The sequence below is a fragment of the Rhinatrema bivittatum genome, chromosome 5 (genome assembly GCF_901001135.1).
Source record: "Rhinatrema bivittatum chromosome 5, aRhiBiv1.1, whole genome shotgun sequence".
Taxonomy (NCBI): Eukaryota; Metazoa; Chordata; class Amphibia; order Gymnophiona; family Rhinatrematidae; genus Rhinatrema; species Rhinatrema bivittatum.
Genome location: NC_042619.1, coordinates 247,629,224 through 247,653,674, shown reverse-complemented (window position 1 = coordinate 247,653,674; position 24,451 = coordinate 247,629,224). Strand labels below are relative to the sequence as shown.

General features: G+C 42.0%; 1 protein-coding gene across 1 annotated transcript; it reads left to right on the top strand.

The window, feature by feature from the left end:
- Positions 1-7,035: 7,035 nt before the first annotated feature.
- Positions 7,036-18,599, top strand: DKK4 (dickkopf WNT signaling pathway inhibitor 4). Its single transcript, XM_029603704.1, has 4 exons — positions 7,036-7,426; positions 7,754-7,904; positions 12,371-12,514; positions 17,257-18,599. The coding sequence occupies exons 1-4, from the start codon at positions 7,316-7,318 to the stop codon at positions 17,505-17,507; spliced, it is 657 nt and encodes a 218-aa protein (XP_029459564.1). The 5' UTR covers positions 7,036-7,315; the 3' UTR covers positions 17,508-18,599.
- The last annotated feature ends 5,852 nt before the right edge of the window (positions 18,600-24,451 follow it).

Below are 24,451 nucleotides of genomic sequence, written 5' to 3'. Positions count from 1 at the left end.
GAAGCCGTTCCTGGTAAGTTAGGCTCTCATTGCAAAAGCTTACTCTGAGGAGCAAGCTCTGATTAAGCTCTACTAGTGGGCTGAAGCAGAGGGGGGTCCTCGGTGCAATCAGCCACACGTCTGATCACTCGGCTAGCATCACGTGATCCCTCACAGTCTGAAAATTATAAATCAATGTTGTTCCAATCATCTCCAAGATTGACCCAGCCTCCTGGTGATTATGGCATATTTCCTTACCTTCTAGAGAGACATACACCACATGGTTCATTCATATCTGTCTCCTTACATGCCAAGAATTCTTGATCTCACAGACCACTTGCTGGAATAATGATGCAACCTCACTCACATGAATCAATTTAGGATTGTCTTTTTCTTTCTCCATAATCCTTTAATGAATTCATTGATCTCTATTTGTAGATTACTTCAGGACATAGGGACATTTATAGCCCCAAATGTCCTCCACCATTCTTCTCAGTTCTCTCTCCACTCTACAGAGTCACACCAAGCTATATGTGTATGGTTTTCGAGGCTTCAACCACAAGTCTTCTACGGTCCCCTAATAGTGAGTATAGTAAGGAACCACAGCCTGTGTAGCAGATGCCACTTGCATTCCAGCTTCCTCTGGAGGCTCATAGTGTACCACAACCACTGAATTCAGGTTCTCTTCCTGATTTATTGAAAAGAGCATTGGTAGGTCCAATCTTGAAAAAGATTTCTGCCAAACTGACATTACTTTCAAATTATCATCCCATCTTGTCCCTATCATATTTGGCCAAAATAGTAGAGAATGCAGCACTCCAACAACTTACCACTTTTCTCGATTCCAGCCCTCTCTGGATCAGTACCAATTTGGGTTCCGGCAATTTCACAATACTGAAATGCTCCTCTTTAGTTTTGACACCATTCAACTCGGTTTGATTGTGAAATTTCTCCTAGATATTTCATCTGCCTTTGGCACTATTGATCTTGCATCCTTCTCTCCAGAATGCATTCTCTCGATATTGCTAGTTCTATGATTTCATGGTTTACTTCATACTTAACATGTCATTCTCAACAAGTAAAAATCGGGTCAGAAATTTCAACTTGGGTCCCTTTGACCTCTGGTGTACCCCAAGGCTCAGCTTTAGCAGAAGCCCTTTTCTACCTGACTCCTTTATGTCGGCTGCTTGCTGGCCTTGGGGTACACTATAAATTGTATGTGATGACATACAGGCCCAGATTTTAAAGGATTTATGCACATAGGAGGTCTAATGCACGCCGGGCCTATTTTAAAAAGGCCCAGCCATGTGCGTAAAGCCCCAGGATGCAAGTAAGTCCTGGGGCTTTGGAAAAGGGGCAGGGCGGGATCAGAGGCTCCCGGCACAGCGGCCATTTGCAGCTGTGCCGAGGGATTGCATGCTGGCAGGCTGCCGGCAGGCACAAAAAGTAATATAAAGGTCGGGGGGGTTAGGAAGGTTAGATTAGGGGTTTGGGAGGGAACGGGGGAAGACTGTGGGCGTCAGCGCATGCAAGTTGCACCAATGTGCACTCCCTTGCATGCGCCGACCCCTGATTTTATAACATACGCACATGTTATAAAATTGGGCATCCATGTGCGCGCGCTGGGTAGCGCGAGCACGTGGATGCCCGTGTGTACCTTTTAAAATCTACCCAATTTTTTCCCCCCCTCAAGGATACTTAGTATCTCACAGAGCAATTCATCTTATCATGTCTTACAACCATTCATGACTAGCTGTTTCTAAACAAACTTGCCTTAAATGTACTGAAAACCAAAATTATGATCCTGTCTTGGTTCCCTCTTTATGTTCCTGAAAAAATTGACTTCAAAATTCTAAATATACCCATATCCAAAGCAGTTAATAATTTTGGCATTCTCATCGATCCATCTCTTTCTTTGCATGCTCACATCAAGGCCCTTACACAAACTTCATTTTTTAAACTTTGATTCTTAAGCCATTTAAAACCACTTCTGGGTCCTCCTGATTTTCAAATGGTTCAATTGCTTCTTTTCTCTGGTTTGGATTATTATAATGCTCTTTTCACAGGTTTACCTGCTTATTCAATTCGCCCTTTACAGATTATCAAAAATTCTGCTGCCAGGCTATTAATGGGAACACACATATGCAAACACATCACCCCAGTTTTGCAAATGTTACATTATAAGCTCGCAGTTACTATTCATATCTTCATTCATAATATTCCTTCGCTGTGAATTGCAGCAACACTAAAAATTCAACTCCATCCAGAACTTTACGCTCCTCCAGTCAGTGCCTTCTAGATACTTCTTCTCCTCGGACAGTCCATCTTGAAGAGACTAGGGAACACGCTTCCTCCATTGACAACCCTTTTTTTATAGAACTTTCTCCCAATAAGAATAATAGCAGAACCTAAGTTTTTCTGGAAAGCTCTTAAAACCCATTTATTTCAAAAGGCATTTTACATCTGAGCACTATAAAGTCATCTATATTGACAATAGTTGGGTCTATCAGCGCTGTCAATGTTTGATTTTTGTCATTGTTGATTGATTCTTATATAATTTTATTATGTGTGTTTTCTTGTACTTCGCGCTGAACATAGGAAGGGCGGGCAATAAATATTTAAAAATAAATAAATAAATTGCCTCCACTGCACTTTTCCTTGTAGCTTCGGAAGTCTAGCTCGGAGTCTTCATTCTCCTCCATGGTACTGTTCCCTCACACACCTAGATATCTCCAAACTGGCTTAGATTCGGCAATGATTCATGGCCCAGACCCCGGCACACTCTCACAAGTGACAGTTCACTCACATCCTACTCCATCTCTGTAATCACATCGTGGTCTATTCCCTCATCTTTCTTGGGATCCATTGGCATGGCTAGTTCTTTCACTGAAGGACTAACCTCCAGCACTGTAAGCTAATCCAATGACTCCTCATCTCTTTCAGAAGCCACAGTCTCCAATGGTGAACTTGTGGTCTTTGTACAAACAAGAGAAAGCATCCCTGGTGAATGCAGAGGAGTTCTTTACTAAGTGGACATCCAAAATCATTAATGCAGATTGGGATAGGATTCTCATTGATGAGGCAATAAATAATAGAATTTCTGACTATGTACGTGGCACTACAGAAAGAGGCCTGGATAAGGGATAAAATAAAACTGGTCGATTTTAAAAGCTCTATATGCGCCAAAGCCAGAAGATATACACATGACTCGGGGCGGGCCAGAATTGCACCATGAAGTCTGTGCGTGTTTACTGGGGGACACAGCATGGGAGTGAGAAGCCTGTATATTTGAAAGAGAACATGGGAGTGTGTGTGTGTGTGTGTGAGAAAGAGAAAGAAAGTGATTATGGGAATGAGAAGCCTGTGCATGTGGAGAGAACAAGCATGGGAGTGAGAGACTGGTGAGTGTGTGTGAGAGAGACAGAGAAAGTGATTATGAGAGTGAGAAGCCAGTATATGTACCACTAAGTAGAACATGGGAGTGGGAAGCCTGTGTGTGTATGGCATGAGAGAATTTCAGGAAGGTGACTGGTGTGTGTGTGTCAAAGACTGTTTGGGAGATGATTGGTGTGTGAGAGACAGAAACTGGTCATGGGGGCATGACTGGTATGGTGTGTGGGTGAGAGACATGGGCATTAAGGAAGAGGACCATGAGTATAGAGCTTAGCTTCTACTGCTTCTGGTGTGTGCCACGGCCTGCATGGAAGGGGAGTAGGAGAGCTGATGGAGGGGGTAAGTAAAGGTGGCTTTTTAAGTTTATTTTTCTTGATTGATTGCCATTTTAATTATTTAATATTATGTGATGTCTGCTTTTTTTGCGTTTTTAATTGTTGGATGTTATTCTGTTCATAGCTGTTTTGAAACATTTATTCTGCTTATTAGTATAGTTTTACAATTATTTCTGTGTGGGGATCTATAGCTGCTTGCTAGTTCTGTTTTCCTAATAAGAGGTGTATTGGTTTTTAGGGCCTGATTTAATATTTGTAGTGTTGCCTTTTCATAAATAGGGTTACTCCTGTTTGAGTGTATTCCATAATACAGGTGTAACTGTCTGCAGATTAGTTTATGTGCATTACTACAGATCCTGGGAGTATGTTAGGTCGGTTCTGTGTCTGTTACCAAGATGAGAGATTTTACTAGCATGTAATCGTTTGTATCAGTCTTATTTGTTGTGTTTTCTCAAGAGGACATGCATTGGTGGTAAACTGCTGTCTTTTCATAAGTAGGGCTATTGAGCCTGGAAGTAGGAGTTTGAGTTGCTGTTACTGAGATGACACCAGAACCAGAATATCTTTTTTGTAGGGTGAGTTGTATGGGGAATGTCATAATTCTGCTTTACATCCATTATTGTGGGTCAGGGGGGTTCCCGTGGATGTAAACTGTACTTTTACATCTAGCCCCGTGACTATCATGGGTCAGTGTGTCCCGACAGAAAAAAGGTTGAGAACCACTGCTCTAGAATGCCCTGTGTTAAGGTAGATCGGGCTCAGGCAGCTGGGACTGTTTTTTTTTAAGGTATTCTGAGGGTTTCTACAATGCACTCTGCCACAGAGACCTTCAGAATGCAGGGCTCTGTACCACTCTGTTTATAGAGAGGTCACAAAAGATTTTGTGTGTGTGTCCAGCTATAATAAAAGGACCCACATTTTTATCTAACTGATTTTTTAATGCACTTAATGCACTTAAAACAAAACCGCTCTTCAAAAGAAGTATGGCATAACTTAGCTTTTAAACAACGTTGACAGACCCCAACATGGTCTGTGTTTTGGATAGTCCGTCTCCAGTTCCTGGAGGGCTCACTCCTGCATCATGGGGTTATTCCAAACCAATATCTTCATGAACTTTTATAATAATCAGAAATGCCTCATTTTCACAGTGAGAATATTATCTCTGCTGTTACTGCAGCTTAAGTTTAAATATTTTGAGATGTGTATTGCTTTTTCTCTTGGTTGGACTGTGATATCCAAGTCATTTTCCAAGTGCCAGGAGATGTGCAGGAGTATTGGAGGCTTCGCTCTGGTATGGCTTTGTCTAGGCCTAGGCACTGGGATCAAGCCTCAGTGCTTGGTTGAGAACTAGCCCTCAGCTCTAAGGCTGTCCAGTACTGAGCCCAGAACAAGGCTAGACTTTGGAGCTGGACCTAGTCAGGCACAGCCCAGGGCTAGGATGTGGTGCCAGGACTAGACTTAAGTGCCAGGCCCTGCATGGATCTAAGCCATGATGCTAGGCCCTTTTAATTATTTAAAAAAATGCAACAAATACAAAACTATCAAATTTGCATATTTTCATTAGAGGCTATTTTCAGTTGGCCTCATTCATTGTATTTTTCATATTTGTTAAAAATAAATGCACAGCCTTATTGAAAGTTACCCTCCCTCCTTATCAGTTTGACAGTGCTACATTGCATATAACCAAGAGGGGGGCCAGGAGGACCTTTTATCCTGAACCTCAAACTCAAAAGGGACCTCAAATTATATCTCAACTCTTTTTATAAGGTGTAGTGTTGTTCTGTAACAAACCAAAAAAGACAAAATGCACAAAAAGGAATGTAAAAAAGGTCACCCAAACCAAAGCAACATTCCCAAAGAAAATGTTTTTATATATAAAATTATCAATATGACCTGCTTGAAAAAAAACTTTTTGAAAGCAGGAGGTGGGGGTTTCATATTCAGTCAATCATCAGTTCCAACCAGGTAACCCTTGGCATGTAATTATAATCATAAACACCCAGCCAACCATCCATAAATTCAAACAGTCAATCTTTTATTTAAATTCCCCTCCCCCCCAAAAAATTTTTAATTATATATTTTTATCAAAAATGCCAAAAAACATACAAAAACAACGTACATACAACCGGCAATGCAAAAAATATTTAATGCGAAAAATACTTGCACTGCCGCACCAAGCGGTATGTTTGCACCACTGCACTGAGAATAAGATACTTGCTGTGTAAAAGCCCAAGGTGACCGCGTTTCAAATCAGGGGCCACTTCGGTCTTCTTCTGAAGTGAAACTGCAGCCACCGCATCTCAGCGCACAGACCTGCAGCGTTGCACGGGTCCGTGTGGAGAATTGGAAGGGCCTGAAATGTTACTGGAGAAGGAACTAGATTATGGTGACGTTACGTTTTAAGGAGTTTTTTCAACTTTTTTTTTTTTTTGAGAAATGTATGAAGTTCCGAAAACATTTCTAGTTTCAAACTTTTTTTTTTCTTCAGTGTTTTCGATGCACTAAGAATCAACGCATTTTTTTTTTAAATTTTAAAAACGGTTTTCTTCACCTCGCAGCACAGCTGAGGTAGCCACTGCCTCTGGCTTGCCTCCCATTCACCCCCCCCCCCCCCAAAGGTGCCTTCTGGAGCTTTCAGATGTGGAGGTGAACACTCTCCTTAAAAACTACATTCAGTACGCGAGCACGTTCACTCGGACTTAAAACAAAAAGATGTGCATTGCTTCCCGCCCTTTCCTTTCACCTGCTGGAGCTGTGTGATGTGCGTTAATTATTCCCCGCCGTTCCCAGCGCCCACTAATGACACTGCTCTTTCTCTTACAAGTTTCCCCCATCCTGTGTTTACCCCTAGTCTTTATTGTGAAATACTGCGCGTCTCACTAGCCTGTCCAGTAATTAACTGCGTTTGAAAAACATCTTTTTGCAGCTTGCCCGACATGAATAAACTTTGCTTCTCTTTGAGCGCGGCTATCTGTTGACAACAGATCTTAGGGAGGGGGGGAAAAAAAAAAATAAAAGTCTGGGTTTGAAAGCGTTTGCTGACAGTAGAGAAGGAAGTGCAGGTGATTAGCGGCGTCTGTTAGTGCCGACATCCTGCACCTCTCTCTCCCCTGCTCTCTTTGAACTGGCTTTGATATACAATAATTATGAGTTAATCAGCCGCAGGATAGGAGAGAGCCTCCCACTGCTTCAGCCACCCCTCGCTTAACTTTCCCTCCAGGAATCATTTCTTTCCAGCTAGTGATCAAAAAAAAAGATGTGAAGAGCAGTGTTAATGCTTGTGTGGGCTAACAAGGAGGAAACACCAGGTAAGGAGGAGGAGGAGAAGCCCAAAATAGGCTATAAATAGCCGAGGAGGAACTTAGACCCAGGTATATTGGTCTCAACTTAGAAGGGAACCCAGACTCACCTGTAAGTCTTTCATAAAATATTTAAAACAAAAGTATTTTTTTTTTTTTTTTGTTGAGTGCCTGAAATCTTCTAAATTGTTCAGAGACTTGAAAGTGCACAGGCTCTAGGTAAGGGAAAGAGCATCTCAGTTCCGTGAAAGGAAACTCCACAGGAACTCCTCAGTAGGTTGAAGAAGCCTTGATCTGTGGATCTGCAGGATGGTAGCTCTGCTGATCCTGGGTCTGTCTTCCATCTGTGCCCCTATAAGTGCCCTGCTCCTGGACTCCAACACCATCAAGAGTTCTGCAGAAGTGCAGAACAGCAGGAAGGTAGGAGCAGCACACTAGGGTATATAAACTGGTACCAAATATCCTATAGTCCGGGGCATCTTTGATAGAAGATGGTACAATTAGATATGTTCCGGAGCCCTGCTATCCTGACTTTCTTCCTGTTTCCTAGACGTGTTTTACTCTGTACCTTCTGGTTCTATCAGCTGCATCTGTTTCACATAACTCTGTGATGGGCCTTTTAAAAACTGACATTTACTGCCCCCTTCACCCGCGTTGTTCCATGAAGGACGTTCCACGTTTATTTAGTCATACTAGAAACAATCAATGCGCTTATAATCACTAAATAATCTTCTTTTCATGTCACAGGGTCCCCGGTGCTCGGCAGACAGAGACTGCAGTCCTGGCAAGTTCTGCTTTAATCTTGGAGACGAGCTGCCCTTCTGTGCCACGTGTCGCGGCCTTCGGAGACGGTGTCAGCGCAGTTCCATGTGCTGCCCAGGGAGCATCTGTTTAAATGGTAAGAGGGAGTCTCTTGTGTTGCACTGTGTGCCGATTCAGAGGACCAAACTGAGGAACTGATGTAATTTATGTTCCATCTTCTCTAATGTCTGCACTATTCTTCTTCTTCTCTCTCTCTTTTTTTTTTTTTTAATTTTCTGTTTAATTTGTTTCCAAAGCAAGGCTAGAAAGAAATGTGCTGAGTGAAGCAGCAATGTTGTTGCAAGCTTTGTGCTGCTCTAGATTCTCGACGTACATAGCTCTGCTGTAAGAAAAAGCAGCAAAACCCATGAACGAATTAACTTCAGTTTCTACTGCAGATTACAAATACTGAATATTTGGTCATGTCTACAGGTTCTCCAGCACCTGAAGTAGATCAATAGTTTAGCAAAGTAAGGGACCTATTTACTAAAAGCTTTTCCCATTCCGTGTCTGTGGGAAAAAATGCTTATCAAATGAGACCCTCAAGATGTTATCTGTTTGTAGGTAGCAGTAATAATGGTGTCATGGCTCCTGTTCTCTTATTTACATGCTGATTTCCATATACTGTGCCTTTGATTCTGACTGAGTAAATTGTAGCTCTTCATTCCATTTTTTAATAAGCCAAATCTAGTATTTCCCAAAATAACAACAAAGAGAACCTTTTGAGTTAGAATAAAGCTTAGAGTCAGTTATGTTACAGGTGATAGCACACAAGGACTAAATAACCCATCCTGTCTACCCAATTCCGTATCCTTTGGCTTCCTAGGTTTTCACCTTCTTCCCTATTAAAAGAGGGAAAGGCTACCTGATCTGATCCTCAGATGAGAAAATGAGTGTTTTGGATTTCAAATTCTTTCATTAAATCAAGCCATATGTATTTATCACCTGCCTTTTTATCTGAAGCTCAAGGCAAGGTACAAAGTAAAAATGCAATAACAATAATAAAATAACATTTATCAAAAAATATGGACAACACTGTACAACGGACATGACCTAAATAAAAAAACATAATAATCCACAGCATTAAAAATCTAAAAGCCAAAGCATCAGGTCTTGAAAAGCTTTAATATGATCAGCCTGCCATATCTGACAGGTTAAGGGGATGTTTCTGGGACAGTTTTGCACACAGAAATAGAGGAGTTATTCCTGAGAGGCAAGATGGGTGAGAAGTTTGGAAATTTACACAGAGAGCCAAGCTCCCAGGGTATGTGTGATAATTGGACTATATCTACTTATTCTTCTGATTGGCAGAGATGTCGAAGATAGGGTTAACAAGAAAGAGGTAAATTTCACTGGACAGATTTTACTCCTGGGGGAATTCTGCACACAAAAATTCTGCATTCTTTATATTGGACAAAATAACACAATATACATGACAGTCTAAGTAATTAATTTAAAATGGAATACAGAAAGAAGTAATTACTTAAAGACACAGAGTTTTAAATATTTTGAGCACAATTTCCCTAGAGGTTCACTGTAAGAGTGTCCCTTCCACCCTCTCTCCATACCCCCCTGGACAGTCTCCTTTCATTTTGCCTTCTCAGGCCCACCCAACTCCCCCACCCTCCACTATCTCTTCCTTTCTCCTCTGTGCTTAACCCTTTCCACTCTATCTCCATTCCCAGAGTTTGACTCCTCTCTCAGTACTGCCCCTGACCAGACTCCCTCTGTCCCTCTCTCTCTCACACACATACCCTCACAGAGGCTACCTATCTCTCTGTCACACACCTCTGCACATTGGCTCTCTCTTTCTCTCTCACACACACACAGGCTCCCTCTCTCTCTGTGACACACATCCCTTCTCATAGGCTCCCTCTCTCACAAACAAGCACCCTCACATACATACAATCCTTTTTTCATGCACACCAGCTCCCAATCTCTCTCTCTCTCTCACACACACTCTCTCACTACTTCACAATCTCCTCACATAGACTCCATCTCTCTCTCTCTCTTGTGCTCTCGCTGTCTCTCAGGCTTGCAGTTGTACACACAGACCCCTACACAGCCTCTGTCTCTAACACAAGCAACCTCTACACACAGACTCACTCTCTGGGCCTGCTTCATCTTTTCCCATAAGTGGGATGGGCTCTTAACAGCCGGCAGGACCTGCACCCTCTATGCTGCAGCGCGGCACGCCAGGACATGCTGCTTCCTGCTTCACTATGACATGGTATGCCAGGGCATGCTGCTTCCCTCTTCACTATGACATGGTACGACTGGGACCTGCTGTTTCCTTCTTCACCACCATGCAGCATGCCGGGGACCGCTGCTTCCTTCTTCGTCGTAAGTGGAATGGGCTCCACTCACGGCATGCCAGGCCTGCTCCAAATTCTGCACAGGAGGGTCAGACCAAGGGTCCATCAAGTTCAGTACTAGAGATGTGAATCGGAACCGGAATCGGTTCGGATTCCGGTTCCGATTCACATGTGGGTTTTTTTCCATCGGGCCCAATCGCGGTTTTGTTTATCGGCTGCACCCCAGCTGATAAACAAAAAACCCACCCCCCCCCCCCCCCCCCCCCCCAAAAAAAAACTTTTTACAGGTACCTGGTGGTCCAGTGGGGGTCCCGGGAGCGATCTCCCGCTCCGGGCCGTCCTCCCGCTCCCGGGCCATCGGCTGCCACTAATCAAAATGGCGCCGATGGCCCTTTGCCCTTACCATGTGACAGGGTATCCGTGCCATTGGCCAGATCCTGTCACATGGTAGGAGCACTGGATGGCCGGCGCCATCTTGTGCTCCTACCATGTGACAGGGGCTGACCAATGGCACCAGTAGCCCCTGTGACATAGTAAGGGCAAAGGCTATCTGCGCCATTTTGAATACTGGCAGCCGACGGTCCGAGTGCAGGAGGTCGCTCCAGGACCCCCGCTGGACTTTTGGCAAGTCTTGTGGGGGTCAGGAGGGTCCCCCAAGACTTGCCAAAAGCCCTTGGTGGTCCAGCAGGGGTCCGGGAGCGACCTCCTGCACTCGGACCGTCGGCTGCCAGTATTCAAAATGGCGCCGATAGCCTTTGCCCTTACTATGTCACAGGGGCTATGGTGCCATTGGTCAGCCCTGTAACATGGTAGGAGCACAAGATGGCACCGGCCATCCAGTGCTCCTACCATGTGACAGGATCCGGCCAATGGCACGGATACCCTGTCACATGGTAAGGGCAAAGGGCCATCGGCGCCATTTTGATTAGTGGCAGCCGATGGCCCGGGAGCGGGAGATCGCTCCCGGGACCCCCACTGGACCACCAGGTAATTTTAAAACGGTTTTGGGGGGGTAATTTTTAAAGGGTCGGTGGGTTTTTTTTTTTTTTTTATCGGGCCATCGGCGCCATTTTTATTAGTGGCAGCCAAAATGGCGCCGATGGCCCGAGAGCAGGAGATCGGTCCCGGGGCTTCCACTGGACCACCAGGTACTCGTAAAAAGTTTTGGGGGGGGGGTGTTTGGGAGGGTGGGGGAAGGTAAGGGTTTAGTTTTAAAGGGTCGGGGTGGGTTTAGGGGTTGTTTTGGTGTGCCGGTTTTCCCGCCCTCCCCCCAAATAACTCCCGTTAGTGGACACTAACCCATTAACGATTTTTCACGATAAATCGGGGGAATTTCTATTGTATCGCGCACTCTAACGATTTTTGACGATTTAAAAAATATCGGACGATTTTTTAAAATCATCAAACGATTCACATCCCTATCCAGTACCCTGTTTCCAACAGTGGCCAATCCAAGTCACAAGTACCTGGCAAGTACCCAAACATTAGATAGATCACAAGCTACTATTGTTTACTAATTACCGTCATAGCAGTTTATGGATTTGTCCTCTAGGACCTTAACCAAACCTTTTTTAAACCCAGTTACACTAACTGCTGTAACCACATCCTCTGGCAATGAATTCCAGAGCTTAACTGTGCGCTGAGTGAAAAAGAATTTTCTTTGAGGCGATACCTCTTCATTGGACTAAACTAACATTTTATGTATGTATGTTTTGTATATATTTAAATGTACTAATTGCTTATTTGGGGCTCTAGGTGACATGCAATCAATTTTAAAAAGGAAAATAATACATTTCTTGACTAGATTTTGGGTCTGAAAAATGGAATGAGCATTTGACAGAAAATATAAGTGAATCATAAAATGCATTCCGATGATAGGGGGGAGAGGAATGTTTGTGTTAGTGATCAGAAGAAGACAGGCACTAGAATTCTATGTTTCATAGTAAGTTAAAAAGTCTGATATGCATCCAGTGAGAACTAATGCTTGTATTATTTATGAACGTTTTATCTGTAAACTGCTTAGAAACTTTGATAGACAGTATAAAAGTTTTTTTTTAAATAAATAATTGACAAAAGCCAGTTCAGAAGTACAATACTTTTAAATTTAGGCCATACCATGCCCTGTCTTCTGTTCCCTCTCCCCCCCCCCCCCCCCCCATATTTAGCAAGCCATGAAGTTTATTCCTAGCTGTTTCCATATTCCTTTCTTGTTGAGGTCTTAACAAGGGCCTTTCATGTTTTGCACAAGATATTTGCACCCAGGTTGAAGAACTGGCACCCATTGAGGAGAAGCAGCAAGAGGAGCAGGACTCCAAGGCAATTACTCAACACCAGATTCAGGAAAACAAATTTAGAAAGAAACCATACGCCAACAAACCCCAAAGCAGGAAAGGTAAGCCAAATAAAAGGAGGGACGTGCTATGCTTCTCCTCCTCCTTTGCGCCTCTTCTGCTTCCTTTTGACATTTTCATTCTCCTCCTGCCCTCTCAAAACAACACGAAATGAAACAAACTTTTGTTTCAAACAAAAGCATGCCTTGACAGTACACTGGGCTCATTAAGATACATGCCAATAAGTAACATTTTGGCTTATTTAAAACACAGCAGTCTGGATCCTTTAGGGGTTAAAATCCAGGGATTGGGTTACTCCAGCTTCAGAATGGTTACAGTGGCTTTTAGAATACAATTTAAAATGCTGTCTCTGGTTTTAAAAACTTTATATTTTAATCGGCCAGCGTACCTCCCCGATCACTTGCAGGCTTAGATTGCCACTAGCACACTGTGATCATCCCAGGATGCTTGCCTCTGCATTCTATCTATTAGATTATCTGAAACAAGGAAAAATGACTTTTCTTTTGTAGGCCCTCATCTCTGGAACCTTGATTGCTGGGGAACTATCTGAGTTTCAGAAAGCATTACAAAGCCTGTTTGTTTTTTTGTTAGTTTTTTTAAACATAGCTTTCAACTAAAGACATTTGTGGGATGACTTATTTTTAGGCTTTGATTTGCAATAGTTAGTGTCTGTCTGTAATTGATATTGTGAGTATTGTTTGTATAAATGTTTAATTTATTTCTATTTCTGATATACTATTAACATTGTACTCTGCTTTTGAACTTGTATAAATGGATGGATGACAAATCAATCAATCAATAGCTTGGTTACCCTAAAAATGAGACTATTGTGGCCCTCAAGGACTGAGGTTGAGAATTCCTACTCTAGAGAGAGTTGAAATATTGAAGATGTCAAATTGTTTGTGGAATGAGTAAGTGTAGCAGCTACAATTTAATTCAAGAAACCTGCCACCCTGCATTTAAGGGAGAGAAATGTGGGAGAGCACAGAGCAGTATATGATAGAGAAAAGAGTTATAGTGCCAATGGCAGGAGAGTCTGACCCCCAAGTTTGACAGGGCAATAAGAAGAGGCAGTGGGAGATGTATAACCCATGGCAAAAGATGGTGGTAATGCCTCTGTGCAAATCATTCTTGAGCTCTCATCTGATGTTCATTTTTGTAAATATTTATTCTATTTTATAAAACAGGTTATGTACTTGTATTTACATTTAATTTTGATTTACTTACTGCATTTATATGGTGCCATGCCCATCTGGAGTCCTGTATCCTCTTCTGGAAGCCTCAACAACAGAAGGTTAGAGTGAGTAGAGGCAATCCAGAAAAAGGGGCTGTCAAAATAGTGCAGGGTCTACATGATAGTCCTATAATGAAAGTCTTAAAGACTAACATATGGGCACTATGCAAAATGAGAGGATATGAAAGTAATGTGCAATATTAAAAAGGTATACATAATATACTAGGGATAAAAAATTCTAGAACCAGGGGTGATGATATGAGATTTGGAGGTGATTAGATTTAGGAGTAACATAAGGAAATATTTCTTCACAGAAAGTGTGATAGATGCCTGAAACAGCCATCCAGTGGCGGTAGCAAGGGTAAATATGGTCTTGGAATTCAAGAAAGCATGGAACAAGCACAGAGAATCGGTGGTGATGGGGAGGGAAGAGATACTAAAGGAAGAAGCTCAAGTAGGGTTTGCAGTATTGCAGTAGGTAGGGAAAGGGCAAATAAAATGGTCTTGCAGTCTTTGTCCTAATCTCCTATTTGTAACCTATATGATGACTGTTTGAGGTGACTGGTTTACTTAGATTTTAAACGATAATATAATCTGAATAGAGGAAATTTTAGACACCAAACAGTAAAATCTTAGGAATGAGGTGATCTAGTTGGTAGAATAATGATGTTGGGAGCTGGGACCTATGCCGAATTTCCTCTCTGCCCTATCCTTGCCCTTTCCAGCATGGCTACAATGTGCGTACATTTGGCCACATGGGTGGGAGAGAAGGCAATTTTCAAATGGGCAATGTAGTTGCTTTAATCATTATCAACACAGCTAGGTGCCACTGAAAAGTGTTTGCTGGCTGTACACTCAAGGTTGGAAAGGAGGTGAACAAATAAGTGAATAAAGAATCTTTTATCATGTCTGTGAATTTAAAATTTAATTTAGCAATGACAACTGAAGTGTGGTAAGTGGAACCAAAACAAGCAAAGACATGCAGCAGGTCCAGAAACTGCGTGTAGGATTTTCATGATCCATCTCGATGCAGGCACTGTGCAGTACCATGGGTAGCTGCTCCTGCTTTCTTCACTTTCTGTTAGGATCTAGGTAGGAATGTGTGGCTGTGGTTAGCAAGAGAATTCCCCCTTATACAGTAAGGGGTAATAGCGCGAGGAAAATGCGTGTCCAACCCCCCCAAAAACTAATAGCGCCTGCAACAGGCAAATGCATGTTGATGAGCCTATTAGTTAGTCCCGCGCGATACAGAAAATAATTTCTGAAAGTAAAACGTGCAGCTTTGCTGCATATTTTAACACCTGCCCGAAGGCAGGAGTTAGTTTTGGCCGGCGCCAGGAAAGTGTACAGAAAAGCAGAAAAAACTGCTTTTCTGTACACCCTCAGACTTAATATCATGGCGATATTAAGTCGGAGGCCCCAAAAATAAAACATAAAAATTAAAAATCAGCCCGCGTGTTGGAAGACGGAAGCTCAGTTTTGCTGGCGTCTGTTTTCTGAACCCCTGGCTGTCAGCGAGTTCGACAACCTATGCCAGTAAAATTAAGCATCAGCTGTCAAACCCACTGACAGCCGCTGCTGTTGTCAATAGGGAGGCACTAGGGACGCGCTAGTGTCCCTAGCGCCTCTTTATTACCGCAGGCCCTCTATTTATATTCCTTGCTAAACTGCATAGATTCCACTTGGCTGTGTTCCACGTTGCGAGTCTATAAGCCTCAGAGAGAACTTAGACCAGCGGGAAAAAATCTACTGGAAGTCCCGTCAGTAAAGAATGCAGCACTGAATGTGACAAGAAATAGAGCCTTTTCGGTAGTCTGTCCTATTTTATGGAATGCTCTGCCTGATCCTTTAAGGCAAATACCTAGTCAAAAGGAGTTTAAAAAAGCATTGAAAACTCACCTGATTCAGGAAGTATTTAGGGATATTGAACCTCTTAGTCAGAGTAAGTAGCATTAGGTGAGTTGTTCTTAGATATAATTTTATTAATGACCAGTTAAATACCCTTATTTTACTTGTTTTAATTTCTGTTCTTTAAGTTTTTAAAACATAATTGCCAATTTCTTTATCTTTGTCACCTTATTTTTATGTTATTGATAATACCATATATTGTATCTTTATTCTTACTCTGTTGAAACTGTTTTGTTATTTTATTCAGTTTATTTTATATTTAAACCTGATTATAATTTTGTTTTATAACTATATTATTGTAAACCACTTTGGTCAGTATCAACTGGTAAAACGGTATATAAATATGCTAAATAAAAAATTTAAATACAGAATCGCGCGCCCAGGAGAGTGGGTGCTCACCTCGGAGCGCTGGCTCTCCCGCAAATTTTACTGAATCGGCCTGATTGTGGGTTTAGCCCTGTTACTGCAGCAGGTCATGCCTGGGAAGGTTAGATCCATGGTGAAGAATCTGAAATTCCTAAGAATTGTTTCTAAGCTCCCTGAAAGTGCATTAAGCCCAGCTATGCACTCCCTTACTGCTGAAAGCTGAGGGTCAGTGGTTGGTACTTTGTCTTAGGCTTCAACAATTGATGCTCTCTGCACGAGAGAGAGGGGGATCCCTGGGTTACTATTATTATTATCCTTGTCATTTGTACAGTGTGACTAGGCATACAGAGCGCTGAACAGAGGCAGACCTTGATCTTCCAAGCTTATAGTCTAATCAAGATGGATAGATAAGGCACACTTTTAAAAAAACAAACCTCACATTGCTTTATATTAAATCAAACAAAGCCCATAAATGAATCACTTGTCTAACATCTAAGAAGGAATATATTAATATTTTTATCTAGGAAAGTTTATATTTTGGGAATGGGGTAAGACTAAAGGTAGTAAAGGAGGGTAGAGAGGCAGGAATAAAACTCAAGGGGAAGGTTTGTTTGTAATGGACCCAGATTAATTATCACAAGGCTTGCAGCTAAAGCACAGGCCTGAGCTTGGGAGCAGTGTGGGGGAGAAAACAGCAAGATGCAAACAGTAGCAAAACACTTGCCCCGAGAACAGCCGCTAGCAAAGTGAAAACTTCCCAATCAACATAACAAGGGGCCTGCGAAACTAGAGGCAGGTTTTATCATTTAAGAGTGAGAATCCAAGAGTCAAATCTACTTCCAGACATGTTTTTGAGTAGGTTGGGATAGTTTCTGGAAGTCAAACAGTGGAAGTAATGACCTGCTTAGGGTTTAGATGCTCTTGTTTCCTACAGTGACCCTGAAGTGGTTTGGGTAAATTATATGAAAATTCTATGAAACATATAAAATTATTTACAGCAGGGGTGGACTGACAGTGATCTGAGCCCTCATTAGCCCCAACCACCCATCCGAAGCTAGAGGAGCGCTCTGGGCCTTCGGACACTGCCCTATTGTGCAACGGGTCAGTCTGCCCCGATTTGAGTCACAAATGGGAGCCTTCTTGCTCGGAGATGCAGCTGGTTGTGACAAGGTTTTGCTTTTGCACTGTTGGTTCACCACTAGGGAGCTGATGGTTGAATAATGACACTTCTAATCCCACTTCAAGACATCTTCCTTTGTTGTTGTTACTAAATAGGAAAAGAGGGGGATGGCTGCCTCCGCACCTCAGACTGTGCCCAAGGACTCTGCTGTACCCGTCACTTCTGGACCAAGATTTGCAAACCTATCCTGATGGAAGGGCAGGTCTGTTCATCACGGAGGCGCAAAGATTCTGCTCAGGGACCGCAGATATTTCAGCGCTGTGACTGCAGGCCAGGTTTAATATGCCGTGCTCAGGTGAGCGCAGCATCCTCAAGATCCCGTCTACGAGTTTGCCAGACACGGTAGAAAGGCTGTGAAGAGCCAGAGATCAGCGGAAGAGTTTCTCCGCTGGTACTAAGGCACCAACCACTCGTATTCTAACCAAGAGTGAATACTCAATGAACTTCACAAATCTTGAAGGTCCAAGTTTTACTGAGCAAACAGTTAACCTTAACGGTGTCAGAGCAAGGAGTCTCACGTTTCTTGAGCTGCATGGAGTCTGCCATCACGAGAATACTTTTTTTGCATACCCTCATCCACGTTAAGTGGGCACCACTGCTCTGCCTGCAGGCTCAATCTGGCCATATGGTTGCTGGCAGCTGCTGATGCCTGTACAATGAAGGCATTATTAACCTATTCTCTTCCAAATATGGAAAAATCACTCTCCATTAAGCTGAGTTCCTGTCACTGTAAAGGCAACAGCAGTAGATGAGAGCAATGCAAGACTGATGACTAAAAGTCTTAAGATAATTGTGCCAGGTAGCAAGAGCCACTTGTGTGTTGAAATGACTTACTCTAAAGATCTATAGTATTTTCTGTCAATAAAAATGGACATGACTGCAAACTTTCTCTCGTCCAGACATGTGTGCTCCATAATAAGAGCTGCCACACTACACACCTTCCTATGGCATCTTTTCTGTTTTTACACTATAGGGTGGGCCTGAAAAATATAATTTTGGCACCTGAATTATTTCAATGCACTGCATAAAGTTGATGAAGCCCTCACCTATTACACATTTTAGTTACACTGTTGTATTACAACATTTTATCTGTCTTTCATGTTTTGATAGGTCAGACCTTTTTTGGCTGCTATCTTTACACCTCATTACCCATTTGGGCTGGAGATGATATAAACAAAAAACAGACTCCCAACTTTTATTGTAATTATACAAGGTTTCAAATTTATCCAGGAATGACTGTCTCCCAGCAGGTCCAGTGCTGACTGGTAAGCTTATGCTATGAGCATTGCTGTCAAAGATACACTGGACATGCCGGGGGCCAATACCACTTCTGAGGTCCCGATCATGCTAAGGGGATTGGAGGGTTTCAGCTGAAGCGGGAGAGTTAGGATAGGGATGACAGAGGTGGGGAAGAGGGGGAAGGTGCCCCCCAGATGGAGGTAGATTACTGTGCTTATTGACTTTGGGAGGGGAGGTGGGAGAGAAACTTCAGGCCTACAGCCCTGCACCATGAACCTTATTTTGGGGGAAGAAGGAGAGATCAACCAGCAGGCCAATGTCAATATGAATAGACTGGGGTATCAGGTCAGCTCACCTTTATTTTTTTTTCCAGATAAAATTATCTGTATAATGTTAATAGTGATCCTGCACCTCTCTAGAGATAGCCAACTACCTTATTCCACAAATTCCAAATACTGTTGTTAGCTGAATAACTTAAATTTACTATCTCAACTCTGCCCCAGAACATGCATTTATGTAGGTAAATGGCCCCAATATTCAAACCTTGGCATTTATCTGGATAACATTTTGAGTTATCCAGATAAATGCATTTGAATATTGACAGGATAAGTATCATACAAGAGACTAAATGCACAGCAAAATCTAAATGGGTAGAATTCCCATGCGTGTTGGGTAAGTGTAGAGTGATAGGAGTATACTATTGTCCACCTGTCAGAATGATGAGATGGACAATGAAATGCTAAGAGAAATCAGGGAAGCTAACCAATTAGTGCAAATATTATGGGAGATTTCAATTACCCTCCAAACAAAAGTGCAGAAAAGAATTTAGTCCCAACCACGAAGGTTCATCAACAGCTCTAAGGAGCAGGAACTTTTATTCATTTCATACGGCAACTCCACTGACTTACAGTAGCAACAACTTAGAACGCGTCCCCCGACACGGTCCCGTGTTTCGCCTAGGGCTGCATCGGGAGGGAGCAATGGTTTTCACAATGCACTGTAAATAAGCATATACCGGTTAGGACATAGGGCTGCAAAATGCCAACGTAAAACATGTGGTACAAATATTTCATTTCATAAATTTCAACATATACCTGAATACAAATGGATTTCAAAATTGGCAGGGAGTGCGTACATCTTAGATGCAGACAGGCATTTAAACCTAACGGAGTTGGCGCGAAACCCAGGTAGACAGGTCACATGGCCCTAAGGGGGCCAATCAGCAGGCCCCCCGTTCCTGAGGCACAACTAGCAGTGCAGGTAGCAAATAACATGGTGGCCCTATAGGTATTTAGGTGAATAAATGCCACTCGAGTTCCCGATTAAGACCTTTAGGAGCAACTGTATCAAGTTGAAAAATCCATCTCTGCTCAAAATGGCAGATGAAATTTAATGTGGACAAATGCAAGATGATGTATACAGAGAAAAATAACCCATGGGGTAGTCATATGGTAAGTTCCATATTAGGAGCTACCACCTGGGAAAAGATCTAGGTGTCAGTGGATAATACATTGAAATCTTTGACTCGGTTGCTGTGGCAATTAAAAAAAGCAAACAGAATGTTAGGAATTATTAGGAAAGAAATGGTGAATAAAACGGAAAATGTCAATGTCTCTGTATCGCTCCATGGTGAGATTGCATCTTGAGTACGGTATACAATTCTGGTTGCCACATCTCAAAAAAGATATAGTTGCACTGGAGAAGGTACAGAGAAAGGCAACCAAAATGATAAAGGGGATGAAACAGCTTCCCTATGAGGAAAGGCTGAAGAGGTTAGGGCTGTTCAGCTTGGAGAAGAGACGGCTGGAGGGGGGATATGATAGAGGTCTATAGAATCATGAGAGGGCTAGAACGTGTAAATGTGAATCAGTTTTTTACTTGGATAATAGAAGGTCTGGGGGGGGGGGGGGGGGGTGGGGGTCATTCCATGAAGTTAGCAAGTAGCACATTTAAAACAAATTGGAGAAAATTCTTTTACTCAATGCACTTTTTTTTTTATTGCATTTCAAATTTAACACAATTACACTTATGAAGGAAAATAGAGGTGCAGGTAATCGAATACAAACATTCATCAAAATTACCAGGAATAATTATAACCCTCAATTTTTAGGAAATCCAGGGGGGGGGGGGGGGAAGCCCAGGAAAATACCCAAGACCAAAAACAAAAATCCAAGAAATAAAGAAAAAAGAAAACAGAGGTTTCATCGCCTTTAAACAGTTGCCAAACTGCACTGGTTACAATTGTCACTTAGGGTGAGAATCCAAAAAGAGCCGCAATTGAGATGGTTCGAAGAAAATATAACTGGAACTCTGAAAGTTTACCACATTTACAAGGACAGCATAGTATAAACTTGGAACAGATTATCAAGGCTTCAGATCTCATAGAAAGAAACTTTCTCCTCTCCTGTGTGGAATGTGTGATGTCTGGGTACATCCATATTTTCTGTCCATGAAATAGTGACCTCCTATTTCGAAAGAAAAACCTAAGAACAATATTTTTGTCACTAAGGAATGCAAAGCTCACTAATAAGGTCCCTCTTTGAGTAACTTCATCATCCTGTGAGAGTTCTATAACATCCGTAAGATTCATTGATTGTTGAGCATTCACATCACCTTGTGGACTCTCCATGATTTTCTGAGGCAAAATATAAGCCTTTGTAACTAAAGGCACAGCATCAGCTGGTATCTTGAGGTTATTGACCAAGTAATTCTTAAACGTATCCACCGTAGGTAACAATTTAATCACAGGAAAGTTAAGAACCCAAATATTAAGGCTTCTTAGGAAATTCTCTATATTTTCCATCTTTTTAACCTGAACATTTTCAGAATGCACCATTCTGTTGAAGCTTTTCAAATGAGGTTAATCTTTTTTCAAAAGCATTTAATCTCTTTTCTTGTTCTGAAACCCTTTTTTCAGTATTTATAGTACGTCTATTAGTGTCCAGATAAGTTTAAGTTAATGTAACAATCGCAGACTCTATTGAAACTAGCGCTTCCCAGACCGAATCTAAAGTTATAACTGAAGGTTTTGATAGGAAAGGGCCTGAAAGAACCGCATACTCACCACGTCCAGTGATTCCAATGTCAGAGTCCCGGTTCAGGTCCAAGTTTGAGTCAGCAGTACCAGTTTGTGCCAATAAGGAAGAGAGCAGGTAGGCCATGGAGTGGCCCTCCAAAACCTCTTCTGCTGCAGTATTCTCCTTGGGACCTTCTCCCATGGCCCCCAAATCAATCTCCTGCGATACAGGTCGTACGATGGAACCAGCAGAAGAAGCTCTAATAACAATGGCATTCATTATGCTCAGCTGATGGGGTGGGGATGGTGTCTCTGGCGTGCTGGGACTAAGCAAGATCTCCTCGGCCATGGGAGGAGGCGTTCGCTCTGCATCTCCCCCTTCTGTGGCCTTCGCTCCCGGCAAGTTTGGAGTTGAGGAAAAGAAGCTCTCTATACGTCGTTGGTTAGAAGATCTCATGGAGTTTGGCTTTACATTTCATATGCGGCACAGTAAAGTTGAAAAGGTAACAATACAGAGAGAGGAAAAAATAGAGAGCGTTCTGATCCTACTCCTCAGTCGTCCATCTTGGCTCCTCCCCTCAGAAAATCCTCAATGCACTATTAAGCTCTGAAATTTGTTGCTAGAGGATGTGGCTAGGGCAGATAGTGTAGCTGGGTTTGAAAAAGTTCTTAGAGAAGTCTATTAACTGCTATTAAGTTGACTTAAGGGTGGATTTGAAAAGCCTTACGCACGTAGATTCCGGCGTTTACGTGCGTGGCCGGGCCTTGTGTATGCCAGGCGCATCTTCAAAGGGGCAAAGCCATGCAAGTAAATGCCGCTACGCGGATAAGTGCCAGGCCTCTTCAAAGGGACAGGCCTGGGGTGTGTGTTCTGGGTGGGGAGCGGGCCGGGACAGCACCATTGATCGCTGTCCCAAAGACTTGGCTGCCAGTGTGCGCAACTTACTTCAGGTTGGGCCCTGAAGTAATAAAACAAACAAACAAAATAAAAGAATAGGTAGGATTTAGTGGTGGGGAGAAGAGGGGAAGGGGAAGGAAAGTTAGATAGGGGGATAGGGAACTGGGGAAGGCCGGAATGTGTCGCCACGCAGAAAGTGCATGTTTGAAAATCTACCCCTTAAGGAATAGCCACTGCTATTACTGGCATTAGTAGCATGGGATCTACTTAATGTTTGGATACTTGCCAGGTACTTGTAACCATTATATACAGTATGTGGTGGTGCTTAAATATATTTTGTACCTTACCGACGTTTAGATAAAAATGAACAGAAACTTCAAACCCAGCTCTGATCACTCCACTGAGAATTGTTAAAGGTGGCCAGAAGGAAGGTAGTAAGTGCATTAGCTAGTCTGATAAATCAATTGCACAATTCATTATAAAATGGATTAAAAAACAAGACCTGACATCCATGTTCATCCAGAACAGAATTTCTTTTTGTTCTGCAAAGAGAATTTTCAGAGTAACACAGCTTGAGACTCAGTTCTGACACTGCATGGACTGTTAGACTACACCACCCACAGATTTTTATATTAGGTGGTATGTCAAAATGACTAAATATTAACCAGGAGATTCTGCCATAATCCACTCTCAAGAGTTCTAGTGAAAGGGACACCTTATCCTCCTTACCAGTACTCTGAACACAGAAGAATTCAGTGAAAAATGAGGCTAACTTTACTGTAAAATGATCATTTGTCAAAGATTGTTTCACAGAACTTTTTCTTCTTCAGAAAAGTTATACAAATGACTATCAGGATTGGCCATGTAATGTGGCTTAAAGGATGACTTTCATACACTTCCATTAACATTCTTAGCACTTCCCAGCATTGGTTTTACCACTCAGTCTTAAATTATTTATTTAGAATATTCACTCATCCCTTCAATAACTAAGAGTGATTTAACGTGAACAGACCATGTCTGATGGACCTTTTAGAAGCAGGCGATTCTTCACCAAGTAGACAAGCTTTTCTAGTTATTTGTTAGGTGGTGAGAGTGATGACTGCAGTATGATCACGAGTAGCACAACTTTAGACTTGAGTGGTATTATGTGATATGATGATCAATGAGCTGTTGATTTGAGCTTGGTTTTATATAGTGTTTTAAATCTGTTCGTTTTTTGTATTTGTTTTTTTTTATGATTTGGAAGTTATGTTACCTGCTGAGAACTGGAAACTGAGCGAAATTGTTTTAAATAAATAAATTCCTATTTCTGCTATTTCATACATTTGCTCATAGGTGAGTACAACATATCTTCAAACAGCAGCCAAAGTCTTAAAAATCACAACAAACAACATGCAAGAACTCAAATACCCTTTTTCATATTTTCTGCATGGTGCTTGAAATTGGAATTCTGATGTTACTGCAATATTATCACCACAGAAATGTCAAACCTGCAGTCATAGTAAAATCCTTGAGATCTCCAAAGGTACCCGGATAAGATAAACTTATCCGGGTACCTTTGGAGATATATTCAATAGTACAGTCGTAATATTCAAAATAGCTGGCTAACTTTACCCGCTTAAATTTAGGATAGCTCTTTGGCCCTACCAGACTTAGCCCGTTACGTTATCTGGCTAACTCAACTCCTCCCGGTTACATCCCCAACTTATCTGGCTAGAAATAGCCAGATAAATGCCCAAATCTTCATTTAGCCTGATAGCTTCTGAGTTATTCAGATAAATATGTTTGAATACCTCCATCGGACCAGGAAATCACCCTCCAAGAATGATACTGCTAAAAATCCACAGATTTCAGGACAACTAATGGGTGATTAGATATGCAAGAACTCAATGGGCTGAAGCTTGTGGGATTTACAATTTCAAAACATAAAAGTAAAAAGTTATATATATGAAGAGATTACAATTTATGAAGAGATTACAATATATGAAGAGGTTACAATATATGAAGAGGTTACAATTTCAAAACATAAAAGTAAAAAGTTATATATATGAAGAGATTTGGTAAACATCTGCACACTTTAAACCAGACAGCTTTATCCAGAAAAATGGGGGATCTTACCACATGGAAAATGGATCAC

Excerpts from the sequence above, each read along its gene's own strand:
- DKK4 (XM_029603704.1), top strand. The coding sequence starts at position 7,316 with ATGGTAGCTCTGCTGATCCTGGGTCTGTCTTCCATCTGTGCCCCTATA. Across the intron at positions 7,427-7,753 it reads AAGTGCAGAACAGCAGGAAG|GGTCCCCGGTGCTCGGCAGA; the intron begins GTAGGAGCAGCA and ends TTCATGTCACAG. Across the intron at positions 7,905-12,370 it reads AGGGAGCATCTGTTTAAATG|ATATTTGCACCCAGGTTGAA; the intron begins GTAAGAGGGAGT and ends GTTTTGCACAAG.